The sequence below is a fragment of the Carcharodon carcharias genome, chromosome 11 (assembly GCF_017639515.1).
Source record: "Carcharodon carcharias isolate sCarCar2 chromosome 11, sCarCar2.pri, whole genome shotgun sequence".
NCBI lineage: Eukaryota > Metazoa > Chordata > Chondrichthyes > Lamniformes > Lamnidae > Carcharodon > Carcharodon carcharias.
The window spans coordinates 75,722,351-75,742,977 of NC_054477.1; the positions used below are offsets into that span (position 1 = coordinate 75,722,351).

At 43.0% G+C, this 20,627-nt stretch overlaps 1 protein-coding gene across 1 annotated transcript in view; it reads right to left on the bottom strand.

The window, feature by feature from the left end:
- Nucleotides 1-20,627, bottom strand: part of LOC121284366 (neuronal PAS domain-containing protein 2-like) — a 210,796-nt gene that overhangs the window by 76,712 nt on the left and 113,457 nt on the right. The window contains exons 9-14 of the mRNA XM_041199787.1: nucleotides 8,446-8,564; nucleotides 6,415-6,497; nucleotides 4,159-4,265; nucleotides 1,780-1,927; nucleotides 666-750; nucleotides 318-447 (exon numbers count right to left, since the gene is read on the bottom strand). Coding sequence (XP_041055721.1) covers nucleotides 318-447; nucleotides 666-750; nucleotides 1,780-1,927; nucleotides 4,159-4,265; nucleotides 6,415-6,497; nucleotides 8,446-8,564 — 672 coding nt within the window. The remainder of the gene's footprint in view (nucleotides 1-317; nucleotides 448-665; nucleotides 751-1,779; nucleotides 1,928-4,158; nucleotides 4,266-6,414; nucleotides 6,498-8,445; nucleotides 8,565-20,627) is intronic.

Consider the following 20,627-nt stretch of genomic DNA (forward strand, 5'->3'; position numbering starts at 1 on the left):
GTTGGAGACCTTTGTGGAACGTCCCGAGGAACAGGGGAATTGCCCATCGGCAGTCTCCATGAAGGTCAGCGCATCAGGACTTCTGCAAAGTCCTGGGTCATACGTCCAGTCTCTGACGATCTGGAGATTGGAAAATTTGGGCCATTAAATAATGAATGGAAAAATCAATATCAGAAAAATATCATAATCACCTATTTGAATCCTTCTGCAACTTTTACTTTACAGATTTTTACAGGTGCAGGAGTCAATCAACGTAGCAAATTGAAAAAAAAATACCCAATAAGGTTTCCAAAGTAACAGTGAAAAAAAGCACCTACATGCAGATTCTGACACCGAGGTATGAGATGATTTGTGCGAACTCCGAGATGAAGAAGAAGGTGATGGGCTGCCAGGGAGCACTTCAATTGTTTTAACATGTTGCTGAGTATCAAGTCTTGAGTCATGTCCCTGTACAGAATAACAACAGTATAATATATGATAGGTGTGAGCAAATCATTGTTCCCATTAAGCTGCTTGTAATTTTAGCAGCAAATGTTTTCAATAAGTTCACAAATAATATTAAAAAGATTTAATATAACATTATTAAATAGCTACAGAACCCTTCACAATAACAAGTATTTAAAACAGATCACCAAAATTGTGAAATGTATCATCTTTCTTATTACCTTAAGAATTGAAGAACCAACAATTTCTGTAGAGCTATCATCCAAATTGATGTCTTTTCGACGCTGTGCTCGAACCTCTGCATAGCTGTAGTGATTTTAGAAGGAAAGAAATCAGTGAAAAGTAAAATCCAATGAAAAGAAACTGAATGTACCTGAAGTATAAATATACTTATATTTTGCAACTGAATCTGAAACCTATTCTAACAACTCAAGTGAATCATTATTAGTCAGGATCATGCGTTTTTATCCCAGGGCTACCTATCAATCAAACTGATAGTCTCATTTGGACAATTTCTGTCAACTCATAGGCAGGCAAGATATGGAAGGTAAAGTAGAAAGAACACATTTTTTTTGTGACGGCTAGGAGTGGCCTGTTAACTATACACAAATTGTATTCCACGGTGCAGACCATGCTGCTTTCTGCACTAGTAGCAGCACATAGTCTGTGAGGAAAGAAAGGAGAAAAAAAGGAAAAAAATCCAGAAAATATTCCAATTAACAAGTTACTAAAATGGATTTATTCTGGCTAATTTGACCAATTTCTCCAGGTGACTTTTACTGATAAGCAACCTTGAAGAAACAAAGTGCCATTAATCAGGTGCCCTTGAACATCAAAGGACAAGTCACATACTGTTGTGCAACTAACTATGTTGTGTACCTCTAACTTTCAGTTTTATGTCAGTATAAAGATATCTGATATATTGAAAAATGACAGAACGGTTTTGTAGTTACTCACTTTACAAAGACAACATTCTTTACTCTTCTAGTATAGTATACAATGTTGCTTACTTCAACTGTGAATGCAGATTTTGGTTATCTTGACCCCATGTTATTAATAATTTCAACATTAGTTAATCTATAATGATTCACCAAGCATGGGGATTCATTTTGGTCTCTTTGTATTAGCGATATTGTGAGCATAGTGAGATGATTTCCTATGTTCAGCATTTCTAACAAATTCAAAGACGTATTCTAAAATAATCTGTTTGTGCTTTCACTGGAAATATTGAATCAGCAAAAATGTCTACATTGTTTATGATGTTTCTAAGACATAGCAGCCAGAGGAAATCTTCCCCATCGTTATTACACCTTCCAGTCAATGATTTTTCCCTACCTCACTAATTTGTGCGTGCATACAATAAACTCTGGTTTGGAATTCCACTGATGATAGGTAATGTAGAAGCGGGTCTGAAGCCAGATCCACTGCTGTCCTTTAGTTAGGAACCGATAACAACAAGACTTTCCTTTACCAAACTGCATCACTGTAGAAAACAAAAAGCATATCACTAAAATTTTTAGAGCATTATTATTATGCACATAAATCAACTTTCCTTTTGAAAAGATGTGTTTTTACAATATAACTCGATTTGCCAGTGATTGTTTGGCACTGTATGGGGTGATGTGCAAGCCATGGATGAATAGTTGGAGATATGTGAAGGCACTGAGAGGTGAGTGTGAAGCTGGCAGCATTGGTGGGTCTGAGAGGGTAAGGAGGAGTTTCTGGATGTCAGGTATGAGTGCTGAGTGCCAGGGAATGCTGCTGGATAAGTGATGGGGGCGTGGCACACTAAGCTGCAAGAGAGGTTGGTGTTGTGGTAGGTAGATGTCATGTGCAGATGCAATCACTGACCCTGGTTACCATTACTAAACTTCATGTGGCACTGTTGCCCGATTCTTGGGTCCAGATTCCAGAAATTTACCTTCCTGCACTTCCGTGCCTGCTCCCATGCCTTCCCAGGGTGGGCCTAGAGAGCCTCCGGCTCCTTGTAAGGCCATGATATCTTGACTCCTTCCCACCTGCACCACTAATGCACCCAATGCCACTTCCGTCCCTCTAGATTCTTCTGTGTGCCCTAGTGTTCAATTGTAAGAATTTCCATTGCAGCAATCTTTTTTTCTGCCTTCCTCTTAAGATACAGTCTGCCTTTAAGAAAAGCCAGGCTGCTTGTCTCACATTGCTGGCACCTCCTGCTGTGGGCACAGCTCCCTGACAGCTTTCAGGAAAGGAAACCAGTGCGGGAAGCGCAGGAACTTGGGTGACAATCATTCACAGGTGGGTAGACAAATTTTGTGCTTTATCCACCTCCATCTGAATGGAGACGAAGCTTGGCCTCAGTACCCAAGATTGAGGAAAATGAATTTCCCACCTGCAAAGTTTGGGCCTCTCTCAAAAATTTTTTCATATGATTGTAAGGACAGTAAGTTTCATTCCCCAAAGGATATTGGTGAGCTAGTTAGATTCTATGGCAATCCAGAAACTACATGGCCACTTTTTAAGATTGTACCAGTTCTTTATTTCTAGTAAGTTTTAAAACTGAATTCAATCCTGAAACTGCCAATTTGGGATTTGAAGCTAAATTCCTTTAAGTATTAATCCAGGCCTCTGGATTACCCGCCCAGTATATTGTTAGCACAATACTGTATCACCAACAAGGAATGATCCAGAACACCATCACTCAAGGCCATGGAGGCTACAACTGTGGAGTAGCTGAGAGCTGATTCAAAGTTCCCATCTGTGAAAACATTCCAGTGGGGAAGTATTCTGCATCACCCATCAGATGGTTTACTTTTTCAGGATCCAGTGTACATTAGCTCTGCATTGGCTCTAGGGGTAATCTTAAAGTTATTGCCTTCAATTGAGGCAATTGATGATATAATTGGAGTAATCTAGCAGTAAAGGAGACCCATCCTGGCAGTTGCTGTGGTGAAAAAAATGTCAGTTATGGCATTTATATTTATTGCATATATTTTGTTTCAACAGAGATCATGGAAGTACTGTGAACAAAAAGTGTTTCCCCATGATTTTCCTGTTTCTTTAACAAAGCGGACTATATGCTATGATTGATGTAAATAGTGCTACAGTATAGTGTACATTATTAAAGGGTTATTATTAAATTTGAAATGAAAAGTACATAAGTAATAAATCATTTATTGTTCTTATTAATTCACAGAGTAATTTTTTGAATGGTAAGTTTAATGCTTTAAGGTGTTTGTGTCATCTACAGACTAACAACATTGTTTATGTAATGTTGATCTAGAGTAAAAAAGTTATTAACATTGACTGGCTACAATTAACTCTTACAGAGGTAAAGTCAGTGTGGAATGCTTTCACATTGCAGAAAAAAAACTTGCTCAAATATTGTTTACAATAAACACTGCAGAGATAATTCACCAATGCTGCTTGCTCATCAGGCGGGGTGGGGGGGGGGGGGGTGGAATTGTACTTGAAGGCAACTTTGATTAGTGTTCAAGCTACAACACAGTAGCCCTAATCCTCTGACCTGCCATATTAATGTGGCTCCCCACTGGAAGTACAGGAGATTCAAGTTGTTCAATATGTGAGGCATATTTGTAATCTTTTAAAAAATTCTCTTGACCTTTTTTAGATGCGAAAGAACTACATTATTTTCTGCTCCAGATTCCAAGTCCAGCACCAACAGATTAATCCTGAAAGAAAATTCTTACTATCATTTTTTTCCTTTATGGTACATACATTGTTGATGGCAGCTTGCTAGCTGCTCCAGATCATCTACATGGTAATAATCATAACCCGATGTACCGAGGACTTCAAAAGGCAAATAACCTATTATCGGTGGAGCCCTGTAGTTAGAAAGAATACTTGATTACAAAATGTAAGCAGCACCTCCTTGCAACTATCAAACTGTTTGCACAGAAAACAGAAATACCTGAAAATGAACCAAACAAACTTAATTTCTTGAATTAGACTTCTATACATTGCATCTGATCATTCATTCATTACAATAGGACAACCATAGGAATGTGAATGAAGATTGCATTTTGGTAGACCATCCGATGTTTAAAAATAGTTTGCCAAGCTGTGAACATTTTGATGTAACACAGTACATAAAGTCTTTAAATAAGTCTCCATATACTCAAGAAGCTTTGTAAAATCACAATTGATTGCAATTTGACTGAAATTCCCACTTCTTTATATATTACATGACATACAAGTGGGATGTGGCTGGAATTATCTGCAAAATTTTACTGAATTTAATGTTGATGGTTTTCGAAGGTACACAAACACTTGAAGAAAATGTACTCAGATTCCAATGGATGAGATAAGTATTCCCCATAGCTTAATGTATATGGTGCTATGTGCACCGAACAGAGGTCTTGAAGTCAATATTGTCTAGGAATGTATTTCATGGGTAGAAGTGGTGTTTACACCCTGCTACTAGTATTGGTGCAGACTGAGTTCTATCTTATATGCCAACATATACATTGCCGTAACCATGCTTTCTGAAAGCCTGACTACATCTCTCATTAGGTATTTGAGTGGAGTAGGTTATTGTCATTTGGTCCTCCAGTCTTCATGCCTTTGGTCTTTACAGAGTTCAGGTACACCAGAAAGGTTTTTTCAGCAGACTGCTAAAGCATAATGGTAACACCATTACTGAATAGAGACAAACAGAGTCAAATTTATTGAGGTTTCCATTCCTCTGCTGCCTTTCTAGGCAACTTCACCAAACCATGCCCCAGCATAGTTAACTAGCAATTGTCATCTCAATGAGTTGAATGCTTATAAGTGAAGGGACTTTGATATTATTAAAGAGTCTGTGGATCACAGAACAGAACTAGGTTGGCAAAATCATGCATAATCTTTCCTAAGTTATTGACTTGGACTTCTAAGTACTAAAGGTAAGAGCATTTGTTTACCCAATATCCAAAACTATTCACACTTACTCTGATTTGGTCACTATAGGGAATTAATTTAAGAGATTGGCAACAACAGCCACAATGTTACTGATGAAGATAAACATTAAAGTGTGACCAAGTTTCCTGGGAATCCTTTTGCTATATATTGCAATAAAGTAGCAAATGCTAATTTAATGTCTCTTAATATTATATGTATATTGATATATATATTTCCCAATATGAAGGTAAGCACCCAGTTCAACAATTTGTCTGATCTAACACAATATGAGGGCACCCTGTCACATATCAGAAAATTGCAGGTGCATTGCCTGTGATTTCCAATATGCGCTACTAATAGGTGAGATTTCCTGCCAGCAGCATGCGATTGGAAATCATCTCCAAACATGTTAGCCTTGGCTCAGTGAAACTCCTCTTTCCTCTGAATAAGACCCTCCTGCCAGTGGAAACAGTTTCTCCCTATTAAAACCCCTCACAATTTTGAACATATTAAATCTCCCCTTAACCTTTTTTGCTCAATACAAAAGCAATCTCAGCTTTTCCTCACCTTTCACATAACTGAAGTCCCTCATCTCTGGTACCATTCTGGTAAATTTCCTTTGCACCCACTCCAAAGCCTTGACATGCTTCGTGAAGTGTGGTATCCAGCACAGGACACAGTATTCTGCTGAGGCCTATCCATTGATTTATAAAGATTTAGCATAACCTTCTTGCTTTCGTAGTCTATGCCTCTACTTATAAAGCCAAGGAATGTGTATGCTTTTTTAATAGCATTATCAATTTGTCATATTGCCTTCAACTGTTTTGTATTTAAACCCTCAGGCTCTAAGTTCCTGCATCCCCTCTAAAATTGTACCACATATTAACAATATTGAAATGAACCTTTGGTGTAGGTATTCAGCAAAATGTAAACTTGAAATGGAAATAAAACATGTTGTGCAAGGGAATTTACAGTGTTACTTTGCCTTCCAGAAATATAACACAAGCTTCTTCCAGAACTACTTCTTATGCCTATACCAGGTTGGTAATGAAACTAATAAGTTCTACATTCAACACAAAAAAAATTCTCACTAACCTGTGATCTAGAAATAAAAACTTCCACTCCAAGCTATGCCTAGAAGTAAATTCTTCTAAAGGCTCCTCAATTATGCACATTTCCTGTGTTGAAATAAAGTGTTGTAAATACAGTTAAAAGTAACAACATTTTAGATAGAACAGATTTTAATTTTGTATTTCAATTATGTAAATCCATGAACTTTAATATTGAACATGGTTCTTTTAGAAATCTAACCCTTTTTAAATCTTCAGAATAAATCTAGAAAATAAATAATCCATGAATATCATTACATAGCACTGTATGTCTTGTTCTCAAAGCTTTCGTTATTGAATAAACAACAGATTCTCATCAGGACATTCAGAGGCAACAGTAACTCTTTAGGTTTCCTCTACGTAGAATCATAGAATGATTCAGCACAAAAGAAGGTTATTTGGCCTATCATGTCTATACTGGGCCTTTGGTAGAAATATTCAATTAATCCCACCCCTTGCTTTTTTCTCATAGCCCTATAGGTTCTTTCCCTTCAATTCCTTATCCAATTAATTTTGAAAGTTACTACTGTTTCTACCAGCCTTTCAAGCAGTGCATTCTAGATTACAACTCACCATGTAAAATATTGTTTGCTCAAGTCACCTTTGGTTCTTTTATAAATGACTTTAAATCTGTGTCCTCCAGTTACCGACCTTGCTGCTGCTGAAATCAGTTTCTTTGCTTTTGTATTCTACTCTTCTATTGATAAAGCAAAGAATCCCATTTGCTTTTTCACCAGCCTTCCCAACCTATCAGCACCTTCAAGTTTTGGGTACATATGCCCCCAGATCTCTCTGTTCTTGCAACTCATTTAAAATTGTAACATGTGGTTCATTTTGCCTCACCTCGTTTTTCCTGCCAAAATGCATCACTTTACACTTCTCTGCATTAAATTTCATCTGCTTGTTTCTGCCCATTTTACCAGTCAGTTTATGTCCTCCTGAACTCTGTTACTCTCCCCCCTATTGTTTACAACAGGCGGGATTTTCTGGTCCCGCCAGCAGTGGGCATTGTCGTGGGCGGGACAGAAAAATATGGAGAGAGATCCCGGCGGGACCAAAAAATCCTGTCCTATATTTCCAAGTTTCATATCATTTGCAAATTTGAAATAATGTCCAGAATATCCAAGTCCAGATCAAAGAGCAGTGGTCCTATGCCAACCACTGGGTAACACCACTGTATATTTCAGTCTGAAAAATATACAATTAACCCCTAACCTTTATTTTAGTTAATTTTCCACCTACACTGCTCCTTTGGCAAGTCCACTTGCCAACCAATCAGTGCTCACTACTCATGCAGCATAAATATGTTGTTTCTCCCAACATTGGTATTTTCTTGCGAATTGTCCTGATGAGTGCAAGACAAAAAGCTTTGATGAAAATAGGCTCTTTTTTCAGCAATGCTCAGATAAAGTATAAATAAAATTGATATTAATAAGCACCAATAATTCCTAAGGATCATTATTTGGCTCAGAGTTCAGGCTAAAATTCAGAATTTGTTCCCCGTACTGACATATCGCAAATTCACCAACAAAATTTCAAGAATGTTAAAAATAGAGAATACTGAAAAAGGTAGTGGCATTTAAATTTAATCAATAAGCATATTCAAACAGCGTCTCCTAGAAATTTATCGACATCGCCTGTAAAACAGGCACCTAAATATCCTATATGACAGGCAGCATGTGTGTACACTGTCCATCATGGAAATGCGCCACCTGTCATATTGGTAAAGGTTGAAGCACTAGTGTCCAGGACAGTCCCGAAGACCATTGCCATTCCCTGTTTAGCCTCCTTCCGATTGCCTACCACTCTTTTCCAAGACGTTCCTGAAATTTAAATCCACTTTGCCAGTGAGCTGCCTTGGGATGTGCAGTAGGCATCCACAGCTCGCTAGTCTAACTTAAATGACGTTGAGGGCCAATATCTAATGTGTCTCTGGCCTATCAGTCGCAGTTCAGGAATAATCCCTGGGACATTGGCATTCTGGTGTTATCTATTTTCATTGCCCATGCATACTAACCTTTATGAACTGAGGTGTTGCTAGACGGACGGTTGCTACAAAACACATCTGTTCATCTATTGTTGTTTGAAATGTCCTTTGAACAGAACCTTCAAAACCATTACAAGAGGAACTGGGCACTAAAATTAGAAAGAAGAAAAAGAACAATTCCAACCATGTTTATACCAGTATGTAATAAATAGTTTATTAACATAACCTATTCAGGGGCTTAACTACGAATCAGTAAATGATTTATGTACATCTAAATATATGCATTCCTACATCACTCTGACTGGGGAGTTTGGGATTCCATTTTTTTAAAGCAGTCTGTGAAGTTAATAAATTTGGGTAAATGACCTAGCTGTTAATTGGTAAGTAACAATGGGGCTGTTTTTTGTTTTGGGTGCACACACACATGATAATGGAAGAAACATCAGTCTGACTTACATCTGGCCATGTTACCCATAGTATATATTAGGCAATAAATTAAACAATCCTTAATTAAAAGTGCCTTGCAAAGCATTGGTCATTATCTCCCAGATAGATTTTGTTATTTAATCCCCTTCTTTACATCACTTAGAATGTTTTTATCTCTGAATTTTTTTATCTCTTTAGATGTGTGAATTCTGAAAAGCAGAATTTATTTTTGATTCGAGGTTGCATTAAGTGTTTTTTAGCACCTAGCAATTATCAGACAATTGTTCACATATCCTAGTATATTTGTTAAAATGTATGTGCAGCTTCATATGCAAAGCTTTTCTGCATTATACTATTCATTGGCATGTTCTCTTTAATCAATAATATGTATTTTGGCCTATTCAAGTTGAAAGAAATTACATTTTGATTTATATGTATATCAGCTAATGTGATGAAATAAATACAGTCCTTTTTGAAGCAATAAAGATGCATTTGCATACTTCAAAGGAAAGGTGGAATTAAAATGTAAGAAAAAGCTAGCCTTAAGAATCAATATACTGCTTTATAAAAAACATTATGCATGCACTTTTAATGCCAGTATGCCCTGTGTGCTTAGTTTTCAAAACAATATTTCAAAATTCTGCCACTGATGCTGACCTATTTGGAACACGGCCAAATGTTTTTGAAAATCTGTTCTCAGCAATCATCTCTGACAAACAGTTTTCTGTAAGTCCAGTGAAACAGGCAGGCTCTTATTTGGCACAACACTGCATTGCCAAACTTTCTTCCCCCAGATCAATTTGGTAAATTTTCCTAAGTCCATGTTGCATTCTGTCATAATCTTGTATTATGCACATGCAAACCAATGTTGAAAAGCACAAATCTGCAAAAAGGAACAATATGCTGAACGAAAAGTAGCAGGTGTACATCTCCACCTGTAATACACCCAATCGCTGAATTCCTATTCTGGGTTATATCGCCATGACTTTATAGAGGGAAGGAAAATTGGAGGAAGTGCAACATGTTTAATACTAATATTTGCTTGAAAATGACTTTCAACATAGGAATATGCAATGTGGGTATATTCTGGTAAATAATTGTTTATGTAGATAGACTTCATTAGAAAAATTTACCAAATTGATCTGGGGGAAGAAAGTTTGGCAATGCAGTGTTGTGCCAAATAAGAGCCTGCCTGTTTCACTGGACTTACAGAAAACTATTTGTCAGAGATGATTGCTGAGAACAGATTTTCAAAAACATTTGGTCGTGTTCCAAATAGGTCAGCATCAGAGGCAGAGTTCTGCAGTATTGTTTTAAAAACTAAGCACACAGAGGGAATACTGGCATTAAAAGTGCATGCATAATGTTTTTTTATAAAGCAGTATATTGATTCTTAAGGCTAGTTTTTTCTTACATTTTAATTCCACATTTCCTATGAAATGTACAAATACATCTTTATTGCTTCAAAAAGGACTGTATTTATTTCATCACATTAGCTGATATACATATAAATCAAAATGTAATTTCTTTCAACTTGTGTAGGCTGAAATACATATAATTGATTAAAGAGGACATGCTAACAAATACTACAATGCAGAAAAGCTTTGCATATGAAGCTGCATATACATTTTAATGAATATGCTAGGAATGTGAATAATTGTCTGATAATTTCTCTACAGAAAAGTCAAAAGGAATTAAGCTGGACATACCACTCATCGGCATAGGCACTGGAAACAACAACAGCACACCATGCCCTATTGACTCTACAAAGTCCTCCTTACTAACGTCTGGGGATTGTGCCAAAACGGGGTGAGCTGTTCCAAAGACTTGTCAAGCAATAGCCTGACATAGTCAAACTCAGCGAAACTTGCCTCACAGCCAATATCCTAGATACCCCCATCCCTATCCCCGGGTATATCCCATCCCACTGGCAGGTCAGGCCCAACAGAGGTGGCAGTGCAGTAGTATATAGTCGGGTGGAAGCTGCCATGGGAGCCTTCAACATTGTCTTTGAACCTCATGAAATCTCATGGTATCAGGTCAGACAGGGACAAGAAAACCTCCTGATGATTACCACCCACCATGCCTTCCCTCAGCAGAGGAATCAATACTTCTCCTTATTGAGCACCACTTGAAGAAGCACTGAAGGTAGCAAGAGTGCAGAATGTGCTCTGGGTGGGGGACTTCAATGGCCATTATCAAGGTTGGCTTGGTAGCACCACTACTAACCAAGCTGGCTGAGTCCTAAATGACATAGCTGCTAGACTGGGTCTGCAGCAGGTGAGGGAATCAACAAGAGGGAAAAACATACTTGACCTCATCCTCACCGACCTACCTGCCGCAGACGCATCTGTCCATGACAGTAACAGTAGGAGTGACCACCGCATAGTTATTGTGGAGACGAAGTCCCACCTTCACATTGAGGATGCCCTCCATTGTGTTGTGTGGCACTAACACCATGCTAAATGGGATAGACTTCGAGCAGACCTAGCAACTCAAGACTGGGCATCCATGAGACTCTGTAAGCCATCAGCAGCAGCAGAATTGTACTCGAACACAATCTGTAACCTCGTGGCCTGGCATATCCCACACTCTACCATTACCATCAAGCCAGGGGATCAACCCTGGTTCAATGAAGAGTGCAGGAGGCCGTGCCAGGAGCAGCACCAGGCATACCTAAAAATGAGGTGTCAACCTGGTGAAGCTATAACACAGGACTACTTGCATGCCAAACAGCATAAGCAGCAAGTGATAGACAGAGCTAGGTGATCCTGCAACCAATGGATCAGATCTAAGTTCCGCAGTCCTGCCACATCCAGCTGTGAATGGTGGTGGACAATTAAACAACTCACTGGAGGTGGTGGCTCCACAAATATCCCCATCCTCAATGATGGAAGAGCCCAGCACATCAGTGCAAAAGATGAGGCTGAAGCATTCGCAACAATCTTCAGCCAGAAGTGCCGAGTGGATGATTCATCTTGGCCTCCCCTGGAGGTCCCCAGCATCACAGATGCCAGTCTTCAGCCAATTCAATTCACTCCACGTGATATCAAGAAACAGCTGAAGGCACTGGATACTGCAAAGGCTATGGGCCCTAACAATATTTTGGCAATAGCACTGGAGTCTTGTGCTCCAGAACTTGCCATGCCCCTAGCCAAGCTGTTCCAGTACAGCTAAAACACTGGCATCTACCCAGCTCTGTGGAAAATTGCCCAGGTATGTCCTGTATGCAAAAAGCAAGACAAATCCAACCTGGCCAATTAATGCCCCCATCAGTCTACTCTCCATCATCAGTAAAGTAATGGACGGAGTCATCAACAATGTTATCAAGTGGCACTTGCTTAGCAATAACCTGCTCACTGATGCCCAGTTTGTGTTCTGCCAGGGCCAGTCAGCTCCTGACCTCATTACAGCCTTGGTTCAAACATGGACGAAAGAGCTGAACTCCCGAAGTGAGGTGAGAGTGACTGCCCTTGAGATCAAGGCAGCATTTGACAGAGTGGGGCTTCAAGGAGCCCTAGCAAAACCGGAGTCAATGGGAATCAGGGGGAAAACTCTCTACTGGTTGGAGTCATACCTAGCACAAAGGCAGATGGTTGTGGTTGTTGGAGGTCAGTCATTTCAGCTCCAGAACATCACTGCAGGAGTTCCTTGGGGTAGTGTCCTCGGCCCAACCATCTTCAGCTGCTTCATTAATGACCTTCCTTCAATCATAAAGTGAGAAAGGGGATTTCGCTGATGATTGCACAATGTTCAGCAACATTCGCGACTCCTCAAATACTGAAGCAGTCAATGTCCAAATACAGCAAGATCTGGACAATATCCAGGCTTGGGCTGACAAGTTGCAAGTAACATCAGTGCCACACAAGTGTCAGGCAATGACCATCTCCAACAAGAGAGAATCCAACCATTGTCCCTTGATGTTCAATGGCATTACCATCACTGAATCCCCCACTATCAACATCCTGGGGGTTACCATTGACCAGAAACTGAACTGGACTAGCCACATAAATACTGTGGCTACAAGAGCAGGTCAGAATCTGGGAATCCTGCAACGAGTAACACGCCTCCTGACTCCCCAAAGCCTATCCACCATCTGCCAGGCACAAGTCAGGAGTGTGGTGGAATACTCCCTACTTGCCTGGATGAGTGCAGCTCCCGCAACACTCAAGAAGCTGTTAAGGACAAAGCAGCCCACTTGATTGGCACTACATCCACAAACATTCACTTTTCCACCACTGACGCACAGTAGCAGCTACAAGATGCACTGCAAGAATTCACCTAGGCTCCTTAGACAGCACCTTCCAAACCCAGACCAGTACCATCTAGAAGGACAAGGGCAGCAGGTAGTTCCCATCCAAGTCACTCACCATCCTGACTTGGAAATATATCACCGTTCCTTCACTGTTGCTGGGTTAAAATCCTGGAACTCCCTTCCTAAGAGCACTGTGGGTGTACCTACAGCACATGGACTGCAGCGGTTCAAGAAGGCAGCTCACCACCACCTTCTCAAGGGCAACTAGGGATGGGCAATAAATGCTGGCCCAGCGGGTGAAGCCCACATCCCATGAATGAATAAAAAAAAGGGGACTGGGTAGACACCCAGATGGACACTGCCAAGGCAGTTGGACCAAACAGCCATAGTGGTCAATGCCAAGAGTTTAGCTTTGAGAACCTGGGTGCAGTATCACAAGAGGTTCAATGGCCTCACATGAGTGGTCACGGTGCATGAATGCTCCTTCAAATGCCATATCCCACCACCTGAACTACTGGCCTCACACACTGCTCAATGCACCATACCTCCATCACTTGGCTATCAACAATCTCTATCAATCATAAAGTTAACAGTTTCAACTCATTCTCGCATTAGTACTGCTGCAAGTCTCACCCACACATCTCATGGCTTGCACACACTATGACAGCCACATCACCTGATCAGATTACACTACACTCCCTCCCTCTAGCAGGGCACGTAACTGGAGGCAGCAGTATCCAGCAGGGCACGGCTGCAGACCTTTACCACCATGGAGGAGACAGTGCTCGCCATCATTGGAGCCAACAGCGGGGCTGAAACCACCAAAGATGATGGTATACTCATGCCAAATCTTCCTTCGCACATCCCACTTCCCCCTCATCCCACAATCTCTTCTGATTTACAAGCTGCAGATGGTTCAGGCATGCACTCCTTACTTCCCCAATTCCCCTCACTACTTTGTGCCTTTCTCCTTTTAGATACGCAAGAACTGCAAGCTGACCAGGCAGTGGTGGAAGAGAAAGAGGTGGAAGAGCAGGAAGACAGTGATGAAGAAAAGTCACTGTCAGTTTTTCTCACACATGCAGCCATCAGGTCAATTTTTAACACTGCGTGTACTTTTGAGAGTAGTTTAGTGGTGAGATTTGCATGTGCTGAGACTTCGAGATTGAATGGCCTGCAGCCAGGTCAAGGGACAAGAGAAGCAGAGATGCCAGCTCGCAGAGGGTGAGGTCGCACATGAATTCTGCTACAAAGATGTCAGACGGGCAAATATCGCCTGCTCCATCCTGGAAGGAGCCAGATGTATAAACGCTCATGGCTACAGTCAGCTTCACAGCCACTGGCAATGTCATCCTGGCCAGCTCTGTGATTGTAGTTGTGGCTGCTGCAGATGGCAAATTTCAGTGAGGACCTCTGTAGTGAATGGAGGCATCTAGCACATTGGGCTGTAACCTCCAACTAGCATCAGAAAGTGCTAGCCTGCAGAAATTAGAAGAAATAAATACCTATTTACCTGGTCTCGAAAATAACATTGACACTTCTGTTCGCTGCTTGGGGTCTGCCTCGAAAGACTCCTCGCAGGCCTCAGTGAAGTCTAGATCCAGCGTATTCAAGGAGGCCAAGCCCCCTTTTTATGGCACTAACTGTCATGAAACAAGTAAGTTTATAGGGCCAGGAAATTTGACAGGCTAGGGAGAAGGTAAGTGTCTAAGGTGAGTAGATAGGATTTGGGGGTTGGGGGCTGGTCTGAGGGGGTTGTCCAAGGGGGTGGTTGAGGAGGTAGTCCAGGGGTGGGGGGTGGGGAGGAGGTGGGATGGGGGGATGGTCTGGGGGTTGGTCCAGGGGAGTAGGGTGGTGGTTGGCACGGATGGTTGTGGGGGTGCAGGGTTGGTCTGGGTGGTTGAGGGGGTGTGGTCCGGGAGGTGGGGGTGGGGGTCAGTTAGAGGACGGGTGGTGGGGGGGGGGAAATCGGAAGTCCGGGGTTTGGTGGGGGGGGGGGGGGGTGTTGGTGGTCAGGTATTGGAAGTCCAGGGGAGGGACTTCGAAGTCCAGGAGTGGGGTGGGGGGGCCCAAGGTCATGGGGGGGGTCCGAGTTTGGGTGGGAGTTGGAGGGTCTGAGGTCTGGGGGGCATTGGGGGACCCGAGGTTGAGGTGGGTGGGGTGGGAGCTGTGGTGGTACCTAAGGTCGGTCTGAGTCTTTACAATAGTTACTCAGATGTTATAGAAGGTTTTAATTCTTCAAACATTTTCTGGGTAACTCTTGGTATAACTCCGGCGGAACCATCCAAAGTTTGCGATTTAAGTCACATTTTCAGATGGTTCCCAGCGCAGCACAGTTGTCCAGAGGAAGTGTGCATTTCTGGGCAATTGCCATGTAAGCCCTTACCTGGGAAATTCCCAGAGAGATTCCCTAGCACATCTTTGGGATACCCCCCAAATCTGATGCTGGGGAGCGCAGAAGTTATGGACCATTGTTTTTAGGCTAGGGAGATATGGCCTGCTGCTAAGAGCCCTTCTCCCCTCCTCCTCACTTTTCCAGCAGCTCGTCCTGCTCTTTGTCACCTCTGCTCTTTCGTTATGTCAAGTTGTAGGCTAGGGCATGCAAATTACAGCAAATTACAGATCCATGTCTGGAAGCAAGTGGCTTGAGCAGAATCCTTCAGTACATGACACACCACTTCTGTAGATTTTCATAGCTTTAAATAACTCTGGAAACCACTAAACACCTTGATAATCACTGCAAGAACCAGTAAAAATCAATCAGCAACTATCCTGAAGCAGCTGATGATCTCATTAAAGGTCCTTCCTACTCCTGAACAGGAATTAAGGCAGGGCATTATGTGAAGCATTGAGCTCCAAAATGACAGCGTGGTGTCAAATTGGTATTACACCGTGATTTATGTCATGATATGCCCACTCTGCACATTTTCAGCAGACACTCACTGCACATGCTAATCCTCTCACCAAATTGGCATCTGGTGTGGCTGGCACCAGAAGTAAGCACATGCACCATGGATGCCATTTTGGAGGCATAACGGCAGGCATTTTGCTGAAAATCTGAATGCTACAGAGCTGAGTTTTGAGACCTAAAGTTCTTAATAAAAAAGAACTAAAATTAAAAGAGCACAATATTTGCTGGACCATAAGGTGCATTCTTTTTCTGGAGAAAAGTCACTGAAAGTTGGTGTGCTGTTTATGGTCTGAATGTCACAGAGATCATTAGCATGTGTTTCAGAGTTACGCACATGTTGGTATAAATCCACAGGTACAAGACAAAAAAAGTTTTCTTATATATTAGGATTCAAACTGGAAGCTGTAAGGTATACCAAAGAGCATGGAAATAGAGCAGCTGAGAAAAGTTTTGCTCTTCATCTAACCAAGAAAGTGATATGTGAGTGGAAGAAGCAAGAGGAAGAACTAGTGACACACTAGCACACGCTCCTTTTGTAAGCATGCTGCAAAATGTTCATATCTGTGGTATCCTGTCCTATTTGCAGCAGAACATCCAGGAACAGATCAGGCTTAGCACTCACCTACGTATCCTCTGGAACCCTACCAAGTTACCTAGGTGATGAACATGGCCATCTTCACCTTGAAGGATGAACAAGAACAAGCCAACGCCAACTCATGGACATTCTGACAAACAAACCATAAAGCATTCATGTGTGAAGAGTGGACTGAATGGATGGAAGCTCAAAGTCATGACTTGACATCAATGGGGTGAATGAAGTGGCCACCATTTCATAGGCTTGCAGGTAGGTGAGAAATTTGTGATGGTTAGTGAAACACGAGATAATTGTGAAGTTATTCAAGAAATGTGATATCAGCAATGCCCTATATGATGTGCTATTTGAAGAAAGTGACAGTCCACTTAACACCAGTGATGGTGAGTGTGACGGCTGTGATGGGGAATGTTTGGGCTTCTACAGTTAGTATGAATTGGTGCTGTATTTTTGTTTTTGCTCTTTAATAGTCAATGTTAATAGTTAAACATTGTGCCACATGTTGCTTTTGTTCCTTGATGACATATGTTGATACGAAATACCTATATTCACCGATATATTTTTTCCAGGATTTTTTTTTAAGATTCTGGTGTGCCTTATCATCCTGTGCATCTTATAGTCAGGCAAATACTGTAATCATGATTTTGGTCTTAGGTACAAATACTGTTAGGGAAGGGTCTGCACTATTTGAACTTATTTTTGCTTTGAACCATTGAACTTCCATTGTCATTAAATTTTGGCACTTGGAGTGATTTTAACCTCCATCCACCTCTCCTCCAAGGCAAGTGGAGTGTTAAATATTAAGGAATGGACAACGACACCCCACCCGGCCCACTGCTGTTAACGGAGACGTTTGGAGTTGTGGGCATTCAACCTGTACTCAGGAGTTATGTTGGTCCTTATAATATTAAAAAGGACCAGCTTGATCGGCCAACTTCACCTCCACAATTTAACTGATCTCCTGGTGATCATTTATCCTGTCACAGATGCCAGGTCCTCAGCTGATGCCAGTTCCCAGACTGAAGCCTGGAGCCTTCGGCCTACTTGCCCGACAGCCAACCAGCCTTCAATCTGGCTGGCTGCAGCTGGGAAACAGAATTTTTTTTAAAGATCAGGCCCCACTGTAAGATTCATACTTCCAGGTTCCCTGGTTGCTGAACCTATCCCTGCACCCTTCCTGCCTATCTATTATTAAATTTGCATAATTGATACTGGCAATAATGTGCTGCTTTTTAACGTAAGATCATAGATCTCCTGCCCTGATTTAGTCAAAGTTTTCCTTTTAATTCTGTTACAAATACAAACAGAATCCAAGACCAGATCTTCCTCTAGAGAAGGTAATCTTTAAAAACAAACAGCCCATAAATCTTTTCTAGTACAATGCAAACACAAAAATCTGTCAAAGGTCACCAATCTAAAATAACTGTTTCTCTCTCCATTGTTGCCGCTTAACCTGTTGAGTACTTCCAGCTTTTTCTCTTCATATTTCCCTCTAGCACACTGATAACTTTTATGTGCTTAGAGTCAAAGGGCAGAATTTTGAGTTCAGTGGACAGGCGAGGTCAGCAGGCCCAGGAGTGGCCAAGGAACAGGCCACTACCTGTGATCAGCCCCAGACCACAATTTCATGCTGGCGGGCCAATTAAGGCCTGCCCAGCGGGAAATGCGGCTTCTCACTGGTAGGGAAGGGCCAAACGGGGGTGGGGCCCTGTCAGCCGCCAGGTCCAATGGCAACCCGCGGCCGGTTTAGAAACGGCTAAGGCAGCCCCTGGAAGGCTGCCACGAAGAAGATATCTTTGATGTTGTCAACAGGAAATTATGGCTTCCAGTGCGGCCGCAGATGCCAGCGGGGGTGGAGGGGGGGGTGGCAGGTTGGCCCTCAACCCCCTGGTTTTCTGAGTGCGCTGGTCTGCAGCCATGATGTTGTGCAGCATACTTGGGTCCATTGCCACAAGAGTTTTAACGAGCTGCTGTGCTCAGGAAGGGTGAGTACTGTGTTGACGTGGATCAGTGTGTTGAAGTCTGGCCGCTCCACCCCCCCCCCCCCCCACCCCCAACCTGAGCCCCATGGATCTCAGGGGTGTTGAAATCTGAGTGCCAACTGTCAATGACGCCGGAGCTAGCCAAGAGGGTGAGCCTGGGCTGCTTGGACTGAGTGCCTTGTGGCTTGAGGGCCACGACAGTGTACCCTGCAAGGTGCTCCTCAGCTGTGGTTGGCCAGGCTGCAATGGTGCTGCAGGTAGAGAGGGGACTAATCAATGCTCCTCTGTCCTTTCAGGAGAAGACAGCCCATAACAGCATTGAAAGGTCGCGGACTGGCAGAGGCCCGCAAAACCTCCTAATCCCCATGAGGTACGAGCAGGATGCCTTGGAGATGGATAGTCTTGGAGATGCACATCGGTCAACTGGTCGCTTAGGGTGGAGTGTCAGAGGAAGGTAGGACTGCAGTGCACAGAGGTGAAAATTTCAGATGGTGCAAACATTCTCGTGTGGCTTCATCATTGATGGGAGCCTCTATACTAGATTCCCCATGGATCACTGAAAGATGATGGCTCCATGATACAGATCTCCATGGTCTCACCAGGGTGCCTGGCATACACAGTAGCAGTGCGATGGCTTAAACTAATGACAGGTTGTTGTTCTCCCTTAGATTTGGCAACACGCACAAAATCGCAGGACCCCAAAGAGCCACCCCTGACACCAGAGGGTAGCCTGGCTTCAGATGCACCTACATCATACCCACTCTCTGAGTCAGGCACCGGCGCAGATACCAGCACCTCGGTGGGCTTTATAATGGCTAGAATGTTGGTGGGGCACAGCAGTGAGGGCACTTCACACTCGCTTGAGGAGCAGGTGGAGGAAGACTGTGCTCAGGGCGCCGGCAGTCGAAAGGCTGCTGGAGACCAGGAATATGCTGAGTCAAAGGCAGTTGATGAGCCTCTGGAGTCATCCATTAGGCAGCAGATGCTGGATGTCCAGTGAGATGTGCAGGAGGATCTGGTAGAGATCCATGAGGGTATGCATGCCATGGTCGCCTTTATGGAGGAGCCCATGAGGAGCATGAGCACTGCATTGACCCTCATGGGTGAGCGCACTGCCTCCTTCATTGAGAGAGTGGCAACTCTCTTGAAGATGCAGCTCCAGGGACAGAATCAGGGGCTCCTGGGGTTGCGCTCGGACCTGCAAGCCCTCACACAGGCACTGACCTCAGTGTTCTCCTCGCCGTGCTCCTCTTCGGACTCAATACTGGATTCATCATCTGTGGCCTATGGAGCTGTGTCAACACCCTCTTCCTCCAATGGGTCCCCCCTTGCCAGTGTCAGATTGTGGAGAGTGCAGCAAGCAACCACTCTCAGTGACACCCGCTCTGGGGCGTATTGTAGTGCTCCCCCTGAACAGTCCAAGCATTGGAGGTGAATCTACAGAAGACCAATAGTCTTGTGTTGCCTTGTGGAGCCATGGCTCCTGTTATACCATTGCTCTGCCTCTGACTTTGGGTGTCGGAGAGGCATCATAAGCCATCTTTTCAAGGGATAGCCCTTGTCACCCAGCAGCCATCCATCCAGTCAGGCTAGAGCACTGAAGAGCCTCGACACCTGGGAGTATCTCCGGATGTACATGTCATGGGGGCTGTCAGGGTGCTTTGCACAGACGTGTAGAATCTGCATCCTATGATCACACACTATCCGCACATTCATGGAGTGGAAGCCCTTCCTGTTGACAAAGGCACCCAACTGACCCGCTGGCACCTTGATGGCCACATGTGTGCAGTCAATTGCACCCTGGACGCGGGGAAACCCAGCAAATGCTTCAAAGCGTCTGGCTTGCCCAGCCTGGCTGGCTTCATCTGTACAGTGAAGAATGAAAGTCAGTACCTGCCTAAACCGAGCTTCTGTCGCCAGCTTGATGCAGCTGTGGACAGCTGATTGGTAGACTCCACACTGAGCCCTGGAAAGAGCTGGAGGCATAGAAGTTGAGGACCACTGTGACCTTCAGAGCCACCTAGGCACCCTCCATCTCCATGGAGA